Here is a 19,823-nt window from a genome sequence, read left to right as displayed (position 1 = left end):
ACGAGCTCGAAAAATATTAATAGATCTTTACTTTCTTGATGTCAGAATGTTATTTTGTAATACCGGAAAAAATGTTGCGCTGTCATTCATATAAATGAACCATGTTCTCCCAATAAATTCAGTAAAATTTGTGAAATAAGTGTTTTTCTTGTCTAGTCTTAAATGTTTAGCTTGAATTTTTATGATTGATATTAATAAATGCATTGCACCGACTGTTACCGAGAAACTCAGCATATAATGACTTTATTAATAAAAATAACTGCTGACGCGAACTAAGCGGGCGAGCTCTTCCAGTTCTGCGGGATGCGCAGCCCGCGTGTGACGTCACGGACGCCCCGCCCACCGAGCTCACCTGCAGCTCATACCTGTGGAGCTTCCAGCGGCGGACGAAGCCCGCCGTCCGAACGATGGACAAGTATTACCTTCTGTTTTTCTGCATCTCGTTTTGTGTCGCCGGGATCGACTGCAGAGGTGAGTGTTGAACACGGCAGCTGAAGAACGGTTCAACATGGGGAACCAACAACTTTAAAACAAAAAAAACAAAAACCCGGATGCTCGGAATTGTAGGGCTTCCATCGTAGAGACGTCTTTGTGAATACAGACAGAAGTTGTTAAAACTATAAAAGCACATAACTACTTATAGTAATTTATTCTTTTTTTTTAACTTCAGTATTTGGATGTTCGTTGATTTATTTATTTTTACCAACAAAAAAAAAAAAAAAACATACGTTGCTATGTCTGTTACAATGAAAATTAAAACCTCTGTTGAAACGAGATTTTCTATGGGTATTGTCACCCAAGCCTCATTTTTAAAAGCCTGTACAGGGACCTCTGAGTGGATCATCTTTTTTGCATTTACTGCGTTTATCAGATAAAGTCCAAACTTTTCAAGGGCCTGTCTGTACCTCAGTTGGTATTCCTTCCAACTGAGAAATGCCGGGTGGTAGAAGCCTACTGGGTGCCCCGCCCGCCCATCAACCTCAAAGTCACAGGTTTAAACCCCAATTACTACCATGACTGCCCTGAGTTGTTTCAGGATTCGAACCGGCAAAATTCCGATTACGGGTCCGCTTCCTTCTCCGCTAGGCCACCACTGCCCCAGTATCATTTATTGTGATGTTTTGTTTCCGTGTTGATGTAGATATCAATAAGAACTAAAATTCAACTATTTGAATTTTCAGTCTCATCAGATAAAGTAAGCATGCAAATAAAAATTCAGGAGTGCACTGATTCACGCCAATGCTTTGGCCCTGCAGACATTAATTTTGGAAACTTTTAGCCGATTTAGCACTGAGCACTGGTAAAGATCACAATCACATGTAAGTTAGATATAATTGATAATCAAGATATTTTATGCCTGCTAGAAATGCCAGCCCAACTCTTGTCTCATCTCAGAATTATTTATACGGGCAGATACAAGTTCTAAAAGCTCATCAAAACAAAGTAAAGCATCGCTATAAATGTTCCATTACATAAACAGTATTTTTGAGTATGTTGTGATGATGTATTGCTGTATCATTTGCAGACCTTTTCCAAGAGCACATTTTAAACATGGATGGATCCAAAATAGTCATTCCTCGACTGGTCACTGATCGAATCAGGAGGGATGTTAACACTCAACACAAGGCTGATGAGGTGAGTACAAACAAAGCTGAAGTATAAGCTATGACATTTTAAGGCTAATTTACAGAAAACGTTATTTTCTTTCTTACAGGAGAGTTTGGCATATTCTCTAAGAATTGAGAATACAGACTACATTCTTCACCTGAAGAAGAATGAGTAAGAACATCGGAGCTGAGCAGCTTTTCGTGACCCGTATTATTGATATGCATTTTATTTTAATTTTTTTCGCGCTCTTCAGGGATTTTCTATCGAAAGACTTTGAGGAATATTCTCAAGGCGCTGATGGCAATTTGGTGAAAAGACATCCAAGCCGACATGTGAGTTACAAACATCTACTACTACTCTGCCCACCATAACACGGGATTAAGTGAAGCTCAGGCAGAAACAGATATGATGGGGATAACATGACTTACGGCGTGTTTTTACGTGTCTGTCTATGTAATGACTGCATAGCAGGGCCTTTAACCCCTTAACAATAATAAACCGGTAAGGTCACATTATAATGATTTTTTTCTTCCGCATTTTCTGTTATAATTCACTTGGCAGTAATTGACAGTATTCAATGTGTATTGATATATACCATTACTGACAACACATTAAAGCACCACAATAGCTTTATATGACTAAACTAAAAAATGTTCAGCTAAATTCTTCACTTAGTCCGATGTGTTCAAAATATAAATGAAAAAAGACAAAAATGAAAGGTTTAGCCTTGGTAATTGACTGGTTGTGTCAGACAGTGCTTGTAGTGTTAGGTTTGTTGAGCTGTGCTGTTGTATCCGCAGAGGTATGGCCTCCTAATTCTGCCAATTTCAGGTCCAGTGCCATTATCATGGCTTGGTGGAGGGACGTGAAGACTCGTTGGTAGCGCTCAGTACCTGCAATGGCCTCAGGTGTGCTTCTCCTTCACTTTTAACTTTGCATAAAGGAGTCCATCGTATACAAAGTGTTTAGTAATGCAACCCTGAAACAAATGCTGCTGCAAAATGTACTTACAGACAATGCAGACTGACGTTCTGAATGTACTTATCATGTTTCAGTTTTTGAAAGAACAGTTATACATGATCTAAAGGGGAAATGGTGGATACAGCAAGCACCATAGGTTGGAGACCGGGACCAGGCGGAACCATGTGGGTGTGGAAAATAATGGCATGGCAGTGTCAGAATGGACTAGTAGCTTGGATTCCCAACAAGAAAATTGGGAACAGAGACATTTGGGAAATAAGGAATTGGAAACAGGAACTCCACCTGGAGAGTGGCAGTTGGCAAGTACACCTTTTGTACACATGTGGTGCGCTTGGCATCTGGTAAAAAGGTGCTAGGATTACATATTCCATTGCAAAAAAAAAAAAAAAAAAAGGATTTTGCAAGCAAACCTCAGTTGTGGTCCAATGAGATCATTCGTTGGTACATGTAGAAAAAGAATAGTGGAGCTTAGCTTTGTTTGCCTGTTGCTGGGAGAGTCCAACCAAATATTGCCAGAAACACAATATAAGTCTTTCAAAACACAGCAGCCAGATGTTCATGATCCACCCCCCCAATATATATATATATATATTTTCCCACTGTGTCTTTTTGTCAGGGGCATCATTCTGGTTGGAAATGCGAGTTACGGACTCGAACCAGTGCCTCAGTCTTCAGCCAATGAGCACCTCCTATTTGCACTCAAGGACAGTCCTTCTCAGCCATTTGTATGTGGACTAACGGATGGCATGGATGAGGTCCTTGTTCCTTATAGTCCAGACCTGTCTAAGCTTTTGCGGGTAATTTTCCTATAACATCCAATGTTTTTCCGTATCTGAAAGTCCGCATTGTTCATTTTGTTCTCCTCATCAAACAGCAAAAACGGACTCTTCCCCAGACGAGGTATGTTGAGGCTGTGTTTGTGGTGGACAGCCTCAGGGTAAGTTCTATTACCAGTGAGCGCATGTCAACCAATAAAAATAAAAAAAAAAAACTTGCTGGACTGTTCATGTCATGTTTTATTACAAACAGTTCAATCTCACAAAACGCAATTCCACCGCGGTACGCATGCAGATGGTGGAACTGGCCAACCTGCTGGATGGGGTAAACGCAATTTGCGTTTTCTCTTCCATACTACCATGTAACTTCTGCGAATGTAGTTGAAATGCATTCTGACTTTCACATGTTCAGTACAATTGTTGGCTGTCCTTTTGTTCCAGTATTACAAGCCTCTGAATGTGCGCATTGTGCTGGTGGGCTTGGTGACGTTCGACACTGGAAACCCCTTCAGTGTTCAGGGCAGTGCAGGAGATGTGCTGGGCAGGTTCGCCAGCTGGAGGAGCAAGGTGCTGCTGGCACAAAAGAAGAATGACTTGAGCCAGCTCACTGTGTGAGTGAAGGCTTTTTCAACTGTTTGGGTTAATATATGTTTCTGAATGTCACTCACAATTTAAACAATTTAGACAAATACTAAAGAGAAAAGACAAGGCTTTGAAAATGAAGTGATTACAGCACAGCACACGGTGACACAACAAAATGTCCTCTGCTTTTAACCCATCACCCTTGGTGAGCAGTGGGCATCCATGACAGGCGCCCGGGGAGCAGTGTGTGGGGATGGTGCTTTGCTCAGTGGCACCTTGGTGGATCGGAATGCAATCTGATTACGCGGCCGCTTCCTTAACCGCAAGGCCACCACTGCCCCCTGTGTGCAGGGAAAGCACATATCCTGCTATCTAGCTATTTACTACAGTCAGAAAATGATCTATAATGAGGAGAGTTGAATTACGACAATCTGTTAAATGTCATAAAGCTGAGTTTTTTAGGAGTCCAGTTATGGTGGCTCAAACTCCTGGGACCCACACCCCCATTCTGAATGATGAGCCGTCATTTGTTATTGCCTGTTAAAATGTAATATTGCCTCCCAATGTGAGGTAAAAGCAGAATGTATGAATTATGAGTTATGGTAGCAAACTCTGTTATGCTGTCTCTGTTTCATAGGGGCCTGCCAGGGCCATATCCAGGCGGTGTGTTGGGCATGGCTTTTGTTGGCTCGGTCTGTTCAGCCAGCACCGCTGCAGGAATCAGTGTGGTCAGTGTTCACAAACAGTAACATATAACACAATTGGGGAAAAAATCAGTAAAGAGAAGACAAAACAATAATCAATCAATACTCAACTAAGTGCAGTTGATCCCCAGGGCTGACCCAACAAACCATGGCCAGGCTGCCCAGTCATCTGGTCAAAGTTACCCATGTGGAACATCAGACACATTCAAATCTTAGACTAAGACAAGTGCACGATGGGAAAATGGGCATCGACCACTGAAAGATTCACGCAGGATTTGCATTACATGAGCTTGTATGTGTCAGGGCTGCCAACTCTGACTGTCTTCACACACTCTTACGCCATAACACCGATTTCTCACGTTGAAAATCTGTTTTATCTGTCTGATCAGGCCAAACACTGGTTCGGATTGATTAAGTTATGCCTTTATTAGCCTTTGAATTTCAAATACTGTTTTTTTTTTTTTTTTTTTTTTGGATTGAAACAATGTTTCTGAATATTTTGCGTCTACAATTTCGTCTGAAAATTTCAGCGTATATTTTGGTTGATCCAAAGCGGTGTTTGGCCTGACTTAATGAGCAATTAACAGTAAAAGATTCAAGGTCCAATATTTCAAGTAATATTATTGAACGGGCTCAAATCTTGGCTTGGTGATTGTAAACGATGATCTTGATTCCTGCTACAGCAACATGACACTGTGTGTATTATTCAAGAGGATGTGTGCTAAAAGCACACTCAAAGCTCCAACAATGTGCCAACAACTAGGTGTGGTTAATGAAATGCCATTTGACAACATGAGAAAACAAAAGTAATACAAGCTACACATTGCAATGCATCAAACTAATTTTTTTTTGCATGTCAACAAAGATGAAATTATTTTAAATTAGATAAAACCAGAACTGTGATTTGTTCTGTAATGTTTCACATCTCATTCCTCAGTTTAGTGACAATACTGTGTCATATTATTCCACGATCATCGCTCATGAGATTGGTCACAACCTCGGAATGATCCACGATTCGGCAGCATGCAAATGTCAGGAAAAGCAATGCATCATGGAAGCCATGTCAACGTAAGTAGCACCCCAGCTTCCATTACAGACAAAGAGGATCTGGCTGCATGCACAAAGTTAGACAAACCTGTTGTCACAAGCGAGAATCAATGATTGGTTGCTGCTCCTAATAAGCCCAGCCTCAAGCTTTGACTTGACATGTACGTGTGAGCGTACAGTAAACAAAATACAGTTAAATATTAAACCATTCACAGCGACTTTTATGCAACATCAGCAGGGGTGGTAGTATCCTAGTGGGATAGACACTCGCCTATTAACCAGAAGACCCAGGTTCAAACCCCCTCTTGCTACCATTGTGTCCCTGAGCAAGACACTTAACCCTCCAGGGGGACGGTCCCTGTCACTACTGAAGGCCGTCTGATAAATGCTGTAACTGTAAATTATCTACTGCATACCCCATCCAATTTGTCGGGTTTATTACGTGGCTGGGCTGTCATGAGCAATAAAGAACTTGATTTGCATTGACCTGATTCGTACATGAGACTGGAAACAAAACAGTTGCCTTAGCAGCGTTACTTTTTTTTAAATTTTTTATACATAAAATATTTTAAATCAAGCACATCAACATTTTTGCAAATTACCTACTGCAAACTCCATCCAATTAGTCGGGTTTATTGGTGGTTAAGTGTGTTGTCACAAGTGAGAAACAATCATTGGTTATTTTATTTTAACGTTAAACATCAATCGTAGCAATTAACGGCCTATTTTACACTTATGGCTTGTTGGGTTGGCTGGTTGATTGCTAACAGCACGCCGCCCTTTCAACAGTGGTGCAACGCAATTCAGCGACTGCAGCAGCAACGGCTTTGAGAACTTCATTCTCGGGGGAGGTGGGGTCTGTCTAAGGAACCAGCCGACCGCCTCGGACGTGGTGACCGTGGCGCAGTGTGGCAACGGCCTGCTGGAGATGGGCGAGGAATGCGACTGTGGCACGCCCCAGGTGAGGCTGGGAATTCATTTATTTTAATGAACAGTGCTGTGGTTGAACTTGGGATAAGCTGATGTTTGAACGAACCAAACATAGTCAACCAATTAGTCAACCAACAACTTAGATTAAACATTACATAAAACTGTCATAAATTAAATTACTCGTTTGTGACCATATGACTAAAAGACCATTTGTCAAAAAAAAAGAATTGGGTGGATATTCATGCACTTCATGCTGTCTTGTGCTATAGGAGTGTAAAAACAGATGCTGCGATGCAGCCACCTGCCGTTTGACACCCGGCTCCGCCTGTGCCCAAGGAAGCTGCTGCTCTAACTGCCAGGTAAGATGACATGACTCCAGAGAGAGGGTCACAAAAAGACACCTTCCTAAACTGACTCCAAGATGCATTTTGCAGTTTGAGTGTCAAAATGGAACTGGTTCTTTAAATGGCGTGTCTAAACTTCTCCAGTCTAGTCAACCCACCACCTGCTCCCTGGATCCAATCCCCTCACACCTCCTTCAGTCCATACAGCCCACCATAGTATCTGCTCTGACACACGTCTTAAATTCCTCACTCACAACAGGAACATTTCCCACTGCTTTCAAACAGGCTGTCATTGCTCCCCTGCAAAAAACACATTAAACCCATCTGTATTGGACAGCTACTGCCCAGTCTCCAACCTTCCTTTTCTTTCAAAAATTCTTAAAAGGGCAATCCTGGCTCAACTTTCTTCATTTCTCCACGAGCATGATCTTCTCGACCCTTTTCAGTCTGGTTTCAGGAAAGGACATTCGACTGAAACCTCCCTCCTGGCAATGATGGATGACCATCTGTCCTTATCCTACTTGATCTATCTGCTGCCTTCGATACAGTTAATCACAAAATTCTTCTCACCACACTCTCAGATTTAGGAGTTACAGGAACAGTACTAAATTGGTTCACGACAGGTCTTTCAAGGTATCATGGGGAGGTGAGAAATCTGTCCTCTCTAGGGTAACCACAGGTGTTCCACAAGGCTCTGTCCTTGGCCCCCTTCTATTCTCAATATACACTCGTTCACTTGGTCACATCATCCAATCACATGGCTTTTCTTATCACTCTTACGCTGATGACACCCAGCTCTATTTGTCTTTCCCACCAGAAGATGCCACTATTGCGACAAAAATTTCGGCCTGTCTCTCAGACATATCGGCATGGATGTGTGAGCGACACCTCCAACTGAACCTATCCAAAACTGAGATTCTAATCTTTCCGGGCAACAACTCCCCTCAGCAAAACCTCTCAATTCAAATTGGCTTGCTACTGTTAACACCCACGGCGTCTGCAAAAAGCCTTGGTGTTGGATTGACGACAAACTGAGTCTGAATCATCACGTTGCTGCGATCTCCAGATCCTGCAGGTTCACTCTCTACAACATTCGCAAGATTAGGCCTTTTCTCTCGCAACAGGCTACGCAGCTCCTCGTCCAGGCAATGTCACGCCTCTTCTCACCTCTCTCCACTGGCTCCCGTTCAAATCCTTGATGCTTGCCTATAGGGCTGTAAATGGAAGTGCACCCTCTTAAGTCAACACATTACTAGCTAGCTACACTCCTGCATGCCCTCTCAGATCTGCAAATGAAATGAGACTGTAAATTCCCTCTTCACGGGGTCTCCGATTCCAATCAACTCTATTCTCCTTTGTTGTCCCTGGCTGGTGGAACAACTTGCCCTGCTCCATTCGACTAGCCGAGACTACCACCACCTTTAAGAAGCAGTTGAAAACACACTTGTTCAAAAAGTATTTCAGACGAATCTAACACTTACGCACATGCACACAAAATAAATAAAAAAAACAATAATTTCTTCGTCTAGCACTTAACAATTTCCGAGCATGTTCTTTTTCTGACAAGTTAGGCCTTATCAGGGCTCTTACTATCTATAGAAATCGAATGAGAATTGCTGGTGTCTTCCTCTTGTAAGTCGATTTGGATAAAACATCTGCTAAGTAAAGTAAATGAAATAAAAGCAGCGAAAACAACTACATACATGACTTGTAATATACAGTCATTTTATTTTTGTCAAATATGATAAATCTTCAATACATAATTAATTTGTAATATTAGTCAAAATAAACTATTCCTCCACATAGTAATACAGTTTATAATGAACATGCCAGCATTTGGCAAGCAGTTTAGCAGCAAGTAGCTTGTGGCACATTAATATATAATTCAAGTGATATATGGTTACAGGTGTGTGGTTATCAAGTATCTATCATGTCTTTGAATGTGATCAGCAAGAAACAGTGTGTTAATACTCATCATTCTCTCGTTCAAGACATTACAATACTCAACTTTTTTTTTTTTAGTATGTTCTAGAACATGAAGTAAAAGTTGAACAACTCTGACGAGAATCAGTTAAAATGTATTTATTCCTTGGAGTTTTTCAACGATGAGCTATCTCTGGTGCTGGAGCATCATTTGCTTATTAAAATGTTATATTCCTTCCCAGTGTGTGGTAAATGAATTACGTGTGATTACGAGTGGTCATACAGGGAGTGCAGAATTATTAGGCAAATGAGTATTTTGTCCACATCATCCTCTTCATGCATGTTGTCTTACTCCAAGCTGTATAGGCTCGAAAGCCTACTACCAATTAAGCATATTAGGTGATGTGCATCTCTGTAATGAGAAGGGGTGTGGTCTAATGACATCAACACCCTATATCAGGTGTGCATAATTATTAGGCAATTTCCTTTCCTTTGGCAAAATGGGTCAAAAGAAGGACTTGACAGGCTCAGAAAAGTCAAAAATAGTGAGATATCTTGCAGAGGGATGCAGCACTCTTAAAATTGCAAAGCTTCTGAAGCGTGATCATCGAACAATCAAGGGTTTCATTCAAAATAGTCAACAGGGTTGCAAGAAGCATGTGGAAAAACCAAGGCGCAAAATAACTGCCCATGAACTGAGAAAAGTCAAGCGTGCAGCTGCCAAGATGCCACTTGCCACCAGTTTGGCCATATTTCAGAGCTGCAACATCACTGGAGTGCCCAAAAGCACAAGGTGTGCAATACTCAGAGACATGGCCAAGGTAAGAATGGGTGGTAGTATCCTAGTGGGTAACACACTTGCCTATGAACCAGAAGACCCGGGTTCGAATCCCACTTACTACCATTGTGTCCCTGAGCAAGACACTTAACCCTAAATTGCTCCAGGGAGACTGTCCCTGTAACTACTGATTGTAAGTCGCTCTGGATAAGGGCGTCTGATAAATGCTGTAAATGTAAATGTTAAGAAAGGCTGAAAGACGACCACCACTGAACAAGACACACAAGCTGAAACGTCAAGACTGGGCCAAGAAATATCTCAAGACTGATTTTTCTAAGGTTTTATGGACTGATGAAATGAGAGTGAGTCTTGATGGGCCAGATGGATGGGCCCGTGGCTGGATTGGTAAAGGGCAGAGAGCTCCAGTCCGACTCAGGCGCCAGCAAGTTGGAGGTGGAGTACTGGTTTGGGCTGGTATCATCAAAGATGAGCTTGTGGGGCCTTTTCGGGTTCAGGATGGAGTCAAGCTCAACTCCCAGTCCTACTGCCAGTTTCTGGAAGACACCTTCTTCAAGCAGTGGTACAGGAAGAAGTCTGCATCCTTCAAGAAAAACATGATTTTCATGCAGGACAATGCTCCATCACACGCGCCCAAGTACTCCACAGTGTGCCTGGCAAGAAAGGGTATAAAAGAAGAAAAACTAATGACATGGCCTCCTTGTTCACCTGATCTGAACCCCATTGAGAACCTGTGGTCCATCATCAAATGTGAGATTTACACCTCTCTGAACAGTGTCTGGGAGGCTGTGGTTGCTGCTGCACGCAATGTTGATGGTGAACAGATCAAAATACTGACAGAATCCATGGATGGCAGGCTTTTGAGTGTCCTTGCAAAGAAAGGTGGCTATATTGGTCGCTGATTTGTTTTTGTTTTGTTTTTGAATGTCAGAAATGTATATTTGTGAATGTGGAGATGTTATATTGGTTTCACTGGTAAAAATAAATAATTGAAATGGGTATATATTTGTTTTTTGTTAAGTTGCTTAATAAGTAATAGTGACCTGCACACACAGATATCCCCCTAAAATAGCTAAAAATAAAAACAAACTAAAAACTACTTTCAAAAACATTCATCTTTGATATTAATGATTTTTTTGGGTTCATTGAGAACATGGTTGTTGTTCAATAATAAAATTATTCCTCAAAAATACAACTTGCCTAATAATTCTGCACTCCCTGTATACTGAGGAACTGCCCTGACTGTTTTTTGCTTTTTTTGCTTCAGCTGCAGGTTTCTGGAACAGTTTGCCGGCAGTCAGTCAACCAGTGTGACCTGGCTGAGTACTGCAACGGCACCTCCTCCTTCTGCCCCAGTGACTTTTACCTTATGGACGGGCTGCCCTGCGCAGGCAACACGGCCTACTGCTATGAGGGCAGATGCCAGACCTATGACTACCAGTGTTCGAATCTCTTTGGTTCAGGTACTTCCACTCGAAGAATATATAAACACTTTCAGCAAGAACAGTTGAATCTGCATTATAAACTGAAACATTTTGCAATTATGCAATATTTAAAATATTATACAATATTTCATGTATGGCTAATTCTTCTGCATGTGCTCCAAGACATCCCTGGTTTGGTGAGACTGGTCAGTAATCTAATTAAAATGAATCAGGTTTCCCCTCAACATAGAAATATATATTTAATAGGCATATAATTGTTCTAAATGAAGAGACTAGTGTTATTTATTTTGTCTTTTTATTTATTACGATTATCTTTTTTATCCCAATGTCCACATTCATGAGTCAAATCTATGGACATGTATGGACTTATAATTGTGTATGTGCAGTGGTGGCCTAGTAAGTAAGGAAGTGGGCCCATAATCAGAAGGTTGCGGGTTTGAGTCCTGAGCCACTGAGGTGCCACTGAGCAAAGTACCGTTCCCACACACTGCTCCCCGGGTGCCTGTCATGACTGCATACTGCTCACTAAGGGTGATGGGTTAAAAACAGAGGACACATTTTGTTGTGTGCACTGTGTGCTGTGCTGCAGTGTTTAAAGTATTTTTCAAATATGGAAAGTATTTTTCAAAATATGGAAAAAAAGAGACTTACTGTACAGTTCTGTTGTGAAGTGTGTGTGTTTTATCATCAGTTTATTAGAACAGTATGGACAAAATTGACATCTGTTGTTGACTTAATGTATTAAATATGTGTAATTACAGCAGGTTCTTCAGGAATAAAGTGAAATTGTGGTACTGCTGCTTTTGCCGCATAAAGCTAATTTTCTCATTTATTGTTTAAGGGGCTATGAAAGCTGATGATATGTGCTTTAAGTATGTCAACACTATTGGCGACAGGTTCGGAAACTGTGGATACAGTAATTCAAACCCTTTGCCCTGTTCTGTTGCGTATGTATTCTGCTTATTTGAATATGTTTGATCAAATTTTTTTTTTATATTAGCTCTTCTGTCTGAAGAGCTGTGTTTTTTTTTTTTTTTGCTCTCATTGGGTGTTTTATTATACATAAACATTGTTTATGTCTTATTATCACAGAAATGTAATGTGTGGAAAAATTCAGTGTACCAATTTTGACTCCAACAACCCACCTAATGGAGTGAGCATCAGCGTGGTGACCATAGGAAATGGCACTGTGTGTAAAAACGCTGATTACAACCTCGGCTCGGATGTGCTGGACCCTGCTTACGTCAAAACGGGCAGTATGTGCGCCGTAGGAAAGGTGAAACCCTGACCCTTATCAATGTTTCTTAAATAAATATTACTCTACATTTATGACTTTGGAGACAGACACCATTGCAATGAGAGATTCTTAGTGCTTTTTTAATATGTCTATTTTTTTTAAAAACACAGACTGAAGTAGCTCACAGTACAAATACTTTTGTTCATTTAACATTTTACGCATTTTTGTGTAAGTAGCAATATATATGAGTGAATGATAAGAAAGTGTTCAGCATAAACCTTCAGGACTGTTTGAAACCATCCCTGGTGGTGGAGAGAAGCCAAAAGTGTGAAATGCTGCCGTCACAGCAAAAGCTCCCTCCTGCAAGGAGATGCAAATATACATGTCATGTTTGCTATTTTTTTGGTTTAGTTTATTACATAACTTCATGTGTGATATAGTCCTGTGTCTTCAGTTTTGTTCTTTAATGTCTAGAATGCAAGACCCATAAATTAGCAGGTTTCTAAACTTTTGACTTATGTGAGAAATATTTATAATTTATGCATGCATTTAGCATTCCTAATTATATATTTTTTATTATTTTAGGTGTGCATTAACTTCCAGTGTGTAAACAGCTCTGCCCTGCATGGAAATGCTACATGTGATGCCAAGATAAATTGCAGCAGCAATGGGGTATGATATTTATTTTTATGATCCATATTTCTGTGCTCAAGTTGGTTATGGCATGGTTTAAAGACATAGTTCTTTGTTGACCAGGTTATAAACACATGATGGTTTCTGTGTCTCTCAGGGTACATTTTAGTGATTTTTGCATTGTCGTCGTGTACAGGTATGCAACAACATGGGACATTGCCACTGCAATGACGGCTGGGCCCCGCTTAACTGTGACAGAGCTGGCAGAGGAGGAAGCATAGACAGCGGTCCAGCTCAAATAGGTCTCTCCTACCTATGGATTACACTTATACAGAATCATATTGCAACCACTTCAAATGGCATGCAGTTCAAAGTTCGTCGAGAAGAGCACTCATGGTACATGTTATGTGGAAAACACACTACGGGTCGATCCAACTTTGTCCTTAAAACAAGTCAAATGGAGGCTCAGTAGTGTGTGGCCTCCATGTGCATGTATGACCTCCCTACAACGTCTGGGCATGCTCATGATGAGGATCCTGAGGGATCTCCTCCCAGACCTGGACTAAAGCATCTGCCAACTCCTGAATAGTCTGTGGTGGTGCAACGTGGCATTGGTGGATGGACCGAGACATGATGTTCCACATGTGCTCAATTTGATTCAGTTCTGGAGAATGGGCGGGCCAGTCCACGGCATCAATCACTTCATCTTGCAGGAACTGCTGACCCTCTCTAGCCACATGAGGTCTTGCATTGTCTTTCATTAGGAGGAACAGAGGGGCAAATGGCACCAGCGTATGGTCTCACAAGGGGTCTGAGGATCTCATGTCAGTATCTAATGGCAGCACCTGGAGGGCTGTGCAGCCTTCCAAAGAAATGCCACCCCACACCATTACTGACCCACTGCCAATCCGGTCATGCTGGAGGATGTTGCAGGCAGCAGAATGTTCTCCACAGCATCTCCATGCTCTGTCATGTCGGTCACATGTACTCAGTGTTAACCTGCTATCGTTTGTGAAGAGCACAGGGTGCCAGTGGTGAATTCTTGGTGTTCTCCGGCAAAAGCTAAACGTGCTGCACGGTGTTGGGCTGTAAGCACAACCCCCGCCTGTGCACATCGGACCCTCATACCACCCTCATGGAGTCTGTGTCTGCTCAAACGGTCAGACACATGCACATTTGTGGCCTGCTGGAGGTCATTGCATGGGTATGCAAAATGCACAAAGGTGGAGGAGGCGGCCCTGCTGCTGGGTTGTTGCCCTCCTACGGTCTCCTCCACGTCTCCTGATGTACTGGCCTGTCTCCTGGTAGCGCCTCCATACTCTGGACACTACACCGACAGACACCGCAAACCTTCTTGCTAGTTTGATTTTAGAGAAGTGTGATTGACTTGGGGTTACATTGTTTTGAGGGTTCCCTTTAGTTTTGTTGAGCATGGTAGGTTAAAGGTAAAAACATATACATATTTTTATTTATTGTTATATTGAATGAGTGAGAGTGGGTAAGGCAGTGGACTCGTAACCGAATAGGTTGCGAGTTCAAATCCCGATCCACTAAGATGCCACTGAGGTCCCCTTGAGCAAGGTATCGTCTCCACAAACTACTCCAAACTGTTGCCTTTCATGGCTGCCATCTGATCACTAATGGTGATGGATTAAATGCAGAGTGTGCGCTTGCTGCTTATCACAATGACTAAAAGTTTAATTTTCACAATATAGTTCAGCAAACTTGCAATATCTAATTAAGTGTTTGAGTAATTACAGATGCTGTAATTGATGTCCAATTTGGGCCAAAGGCCACGTAGGAGAAAAATTCTAGACACCATAGCAGTCAAAGAGTCGGGCTGTAACTGAAGTGGAGAGAAATTTTGCTCTCTGATGTCGTCTTCTTATTACCCTACAGATTACTCTCTGAGGAACGGGCTGCTGATCTTCTTCCTGCTGGTGGTGCCGATTTTGGTGCTGATTGTCCTTGTGCTTCTTTACTTCTTCAAGAGGGACGCTCTGAAGCCGTGCTTAAAAAGCAGACGCTCTAAAGGGTGAGAATTTAGACACATTTATTCAAACGGATTCTTCGCATTCCTTCCGGGCCAGGCGAGCCAGGTCGGTATTTTTGTATGCTTTTGTTTGAACGTGCGTTTTTTGTGTTTGGTTTCAAAACAGGTCAGGCAACACACAAAGCCGAGTTTATGATAATTTCCAAAGGGCTGCCTCTCCCCAGCCCCCGATACAGCAGCTCCCTACCAATCCACAGGTAATTTTTTTTTCTCTCTACACATGTTGTGTTTTGTTAGAATCTGTTTTATATGAAAATGAATTTGTAAGATTTATAAGTAATAAGTAAAACATGTTATTAATAATTCTGTAATATCATGTAATGGTGATTATTGTTGTTTTTCCATTATTTCCTTTATAGAACACAGTTAGACATGTATTCACATTTAAAAGAGTCCTGCTTTGTGTAAAATATTTTTTATGCGTTGTGATCGTTACATGTGCTCTGTTTCTTTGTTCCAGCCATTGCATTTATATCCTCCAGTTCGTTCAGGACTTTCTGTCAGGTACAGCTTGCTTTGTTTTTTTGTAGTGCAGAATGGTCTTATAAAATACCAATACAGTCTTTCAAAACTTTCATAAATGCTGAAACCACTAATATTGTTCAGTACAAGGTGCAGAAAACAAGATATTATCTTAACCAGTTCAGCATTCTTTTCAACAAGCATGTCTGACGTGTTCAGGCCTATAAAACCAATAAAAAAAACAATGATCCATTGCTATAAAGCACCATAATTAAAAATATTCTGCCGATATAACTGTCATTTTGCTTATTTAATTACTTGTATGCTTTTACTTTCAGTTCTGAAAATCTGGATAATAGTGAAATGAAAGACCTTCACCAGCAGGGACCTGGTGTACCCAGACCAATACCACCCAGACAGGTTCAGGTCTAGACCGTGTGTGGACAAAACCACCCTGACCAAACCTGTGCATCCTATTTAATTGTTTTTATCTTTCAACATTTATTTTGTACAGAATATAATGCTCGTAATCAGGCTCCTTATTTAAGTGTAATTCAGTAACTAATTATTACTCTGAACTATGGTGTTTTTTTTTTGTGGAAAGTATTGCATTTTGTGTGTTTGTTTCTAAAATATTTTACTGTCATGACCATCAAACAGATATGTGGGGGGGTCTTAAACTTTCTGCATTTTGTACTTTGTGGTTTTGTATTTGTAAGTTCCTTTAAAAATGTGGGACATCTGTGTATAATGTACAAATAAAGTTCAAATTTTGGTACCATTTCCATTCTTTTTTTCAGGAGATCAGGTAAGAAAATGGTTTCATGGTCAACATTAGGGGTGACAACTCACTATGAATTAACAACTCTACAACAACACATGACTACTTACATGTTTTCCTCTTTTATTGTATGTGTTTTATTTTTATTTATTCGCTTATTTAATGGATCCCGTCTGGATAAAGACAAATGTGATAAGTGGGATTTCAGACTAAACCGTATACAGTAGCACTGAGTGTTGAGAGTATGGAATGACCTTAATAAGAAAATGATCACAGTTTGAAGCATTTGCAGCTAATGGAAATGGCCGGGGCATAAACTTTTACAAAATTCAAAAGTATATAGTACTACATTAGTATTTCTGTATGCCTGAACAATATTTCGTCTTTATTTTGAAACCATAGCACCTATGATCGGCTGTCGGTGTCGGCTCAGTGTTTTATATTTTTATGTATATTGTTCATCTATGTTTTCTATGTACAACAGATCAAGTTTAAGAACCACTGAGTTACTACAAGTATTATTTGATCAACTCAAACCTTCTCTGGGTTTTAGTGATTAATTTGATGCCAATATAAAAGCACATAGTAAGTTGCTCTCAATAAGGACGTCTGCCAAACACCATAAATGTAAATGTAAAATATAAATTGATTTGCATTGCTACAGAATTTATTGTTGTTTTATCCCAAAATGTATTCAGTGATAAAGGGATTTATTTGTTTTATAGTTTCTGACAATGTATTTATTTGCATTAAAATTTTAATATACAGCGGGGAAAATAAGTATTTGACACATCAGCATTTTTAGCAGTAAGGGGATTTCTAAGTGTGCTATTGACACAAAATTTCCACCAGAGGTTGCCCTCAAGCCAAATATTGAATTCATACAAAGAAATCAGAACTTGCTCTGGATAAATTGCGTAAATGAACTAATGAATAAATCGCTCTACTTTTCTTTTTCTGTTCACCTGGTCTGATTGTGGTGAAAACCTAGATGAGATGGTGTCTTTTGGATTTCGTGCACCCTCATCCTGTTGTCAGCTCTGTTAAAGAGGCTGTGAAGTGAGTCTGCACAAAAAAACACTGGTTAAACCTAAAAAATGTAATCAATTTGTCACACCTAATATTTTAGTATTGCCATAAGTAAGTAAGTAAACCAAACAAACCTGCTGTCAGTAGCATTATAGCAAAAAAAAAAAGAAACCCTGTAAGGAGAAAAACACATTAACACATTAAACAAAAAGCTTTTTTTTTTTTTTTTAAACCCCAGTGCATCCAAACACTGTAAAAAGTGAACACTAGCTAAACTTAAAAAAAACAGAAGTAATCTGTCACACCTAATATTTTTGCATTGAAGTAATGTACAGGTGCTAGTCATATAATTAGAATATCTTCAAAAAGACTAATTCAGTTCAATACGAAAAACTTGTATAATGCACACATTCATTCCACACATTCCACACAAAATCGAGTGCACGTTCCTGGAGAAGATTGGAAACCAGAGTAGTGAAAGTTTGAATCACATGAGCCGTACATCGATGTGAACTAATTTGGTGATGGTGTTTATTGTGGTGTGCTAAAAAAAATTACCCTGTGGAAGTTGCAGAATCCATCCAGCAAGATGTTGTCCAACCCCAACTGAACAGTTATTGAAGAAAAAAGCATGAAGGAGCCCTGAAGAGGTGAACTGGAAAGAGGAGACAGTTCATTTGTGAAATGATCACCTGACAGGTTTATGTGGACCTTTTTGCAAAGGAAAAGTGAATTGGAAATGTCCATGTGAACCAGGAAAAGTTTAATGCTGCTACAGAAAATGAGACACGCGTGGAACTGGTTTCTTTGAGAAATTGGCAGTTTCATGTTAGATGAATGATGTCTAGTAACATACAGTAGCTGGTCTGACAGAGAATCAATCAGCATTTTTTCCAGATTTGCATGCAGGGCGCCATCTAGTGGGCAGAAGCTGAAAGTGTTTCCAGAGTCACTCAGGGTTAAGTGTCTTCCTCAGGGACACAATGGTAGAAAGTGGGCCTTGAACCTGGGATTTTGTGCTCTTCTGGTTCAGAGGGGAGTATCTAGACTAATTCCATTCTACATTCATTAAAAAAATAGGGTGGTAGTAGCCTAGTGGGTAACACACTCGCCTATGAACCAGAAGACCCGGGTTCGAATCCCACTTACTACCATTGTGTCCCTGAGCAAGACACTTAACCCTAAATTGCTCCAGGGAGACTGTCCCTGTAACTACTGACTGTAAGTCGCTCTGGATAAGGGCGTCTGATAAATGCTGTAAATGTAAATGTAAAAAGAAAAAAAAAAAAGAGTTGTCCTTTCTATCCATTTGGCCTTTGTCAGTTTTGTCTTTGTATAAATAGAACATTTATTTTTTAGAAGCAAATGTTCAGTTGAATGAGTTGGTGAGCAAGTCAACTAAAGTCACAACTTGAAGATTGAACATATTGCGTAATAAACTTCATGGATTTGTTGCAGTAAGTGAGATCTCTCTGCTTAGGATTTACATTGTAACTGTGCAGTAAATGCTATAAGATTGAGATATCTGAATATGTGTTTATAGAGTTTCAAAAAACTTCACAAAACTGTCATTTGACAAAAGTCTAATTGAAACACCAGTGCCTACTCCTTTGGGGAGTTCACAGAAAGCCATAGTCAATATAAAACAAATTATTACATTAATGTACCACAGGTATAAATTGATTATCAATTCTTGATTACTTTTTCAATGATAACCATTATAATTTGGTATGTGTGGTGGATATGTGAGAAGACTGAATAATCCCTACTAGTCAGATGTAGTGTACACCACAAATCAATCAATCTGGGTCTAAGCAATAAGAATGGAAAAAAAGCTTTTCAAAAAACATCATCCAAGTTAGGAGATTAAACTTTAACCAGATCTACCAATGTATAATTGGTAAAAATCTGGCAAATAGATATGCAGTTAAATTCTCTGGTTCAAAAGAAATGCCATTGTTGAAAATTGAAACCCCCCTAGCCTTGGCCCCGCCCACTTGGACAGAAGGGGAGAATTATCTCTTGAAGGAAGGCTATTTCTGTATGTTTGAGGTAAGAATAGAACCTTTTTGTGAAAGTACAGCGCCTATACAATAGCTTTTTGAGTACCAAGATGTGAAAGAATATAAAGGCATCAAATACAAAATGCATGTAATACAAAAATCCCAGTCCCTGTTAAAACCCAATGGTCAGTTGTCAAATATATCAGGAGGTACGAACACAAAATTCACTTTTTTTATTTCTTTTTCATTTTTAAGTAAATCTGAAACAATATATAGAAGCGACACCCAGAGCCGGCAACCAAGAGAATGAAAATAATGTGCTACGTACATCATGTAGTAAACACTGCTACCTCTTCTCCAGTGACACAATTTATCCTGAACCTATCATGCTGCCCTTCATCCATCCCCGGGAAGATCCCCTGGCTAAATTCACACGTTCACCAGGTTGGCCACACTTAACAACCCACTTAATGGTGGCGAGAGGAGCTG

The 19,823-nt window shown here is 40.3% G+C and overlaps 1 protein-coding gene across 2 annotated transcripts; it reads left to right on the top strand.

Moving 5' to 3' along the window:
* The first annotated feature begins 353 nt into the window (after positions 1-353).
* Positions 354-16,254, top strand: adam9b (ADAM metallopeptidase domain 9b). 2 transcript variants are annotated; one of them, XM_028967142.1, is made up of 22 exons: positions 354-471; positions 1,526-1,635; positions 1,715-1,779; positions 1,862-1,940; positions 2,440-2,516; positions 3,206-3,386; positions 3,464-3,526; positions 3,619-3,690; positions 3,807-3,976; positions 4,585-4,675; positions 5,589-5,719; positions 6,488-6,659; positions 6,898-6,987; positions 10,959-11,154; positions 11,978-12,083; positions 12,229-12,412; positions 12,959-13,045; positions 13,203-13,308; positions 14,906-15,041; positions 15,166-15,256; positions 15,520-15,563; positions 15,860-16,254. In XM_028967142.1, exons 1-22 carry the CDS (start codon positions 408-410, stop codon positions 15,951-15,953), a joined length of 2,409 nt encoding a protein of 802 aa, XP_028822975.1. In that variant the 5' UTR covers positions 354-407; the 3' UTR covers positions 15,954-16,254. The 2 variants fall into 2 exon arrangements, with proteins under 2 accessions (XP_028822975.1, XP_028822985.1); XM_028967152.1 differs by lacking the exons at positions 354-471; positions 1,526-1,635; positions 1,715-1,779 and adding an exon at positions 2,664-2,888 and having other exon boundaries at positions 1,881-1,940.
* The last annotated feature ends 3,569 nt before the right edge of the window (positions 16,255-19,823 follow it).

Source organism: Denticeps clupeoides, chromosome 2 (assembly GCF_900700375.1).
Source record: "Denticeps clupeoides chromosome 2, fDenClu1.1, whole genome shotgun sequence".
Taxonomy (NCBI): Eukaryota; Metazoa; Chordata; class Actinopteri; order Clupeiformes; family Denticipitidae; genus Denticeps; species Denticeps clupeoides.
This window is presented reverse-complemented; position numbering and strand designations above follow the sequence as displayed.

What these genes read in the sequence shown, in the direction of transcription:
- adam9b (XM_028967142.1), top strand. Translation starts at nt 408, where the DNA reads ATGGACAAGTATTACCTTCTGTTTTTCTGCATCTCGTTTTGTGTCGCC. An exon ending in TTGTGGTGGACAGCCTCAGG is followed by an intron (nt 3,527 to 3,618) that starts GTAAGTTCTATT and finishes TATTACAAACAG; the next exon opens with TTCAATCTCACAAAACGCAA. An exon ending in TGGCCAACCTGCTGGATGGG is followed by an intron (nt 3,691 to 3,806) that starts GTAAACGCAATT and finishes CTTTTGTTCCAG; the next exon opens with TATTACAAGCCTCTGAATGT.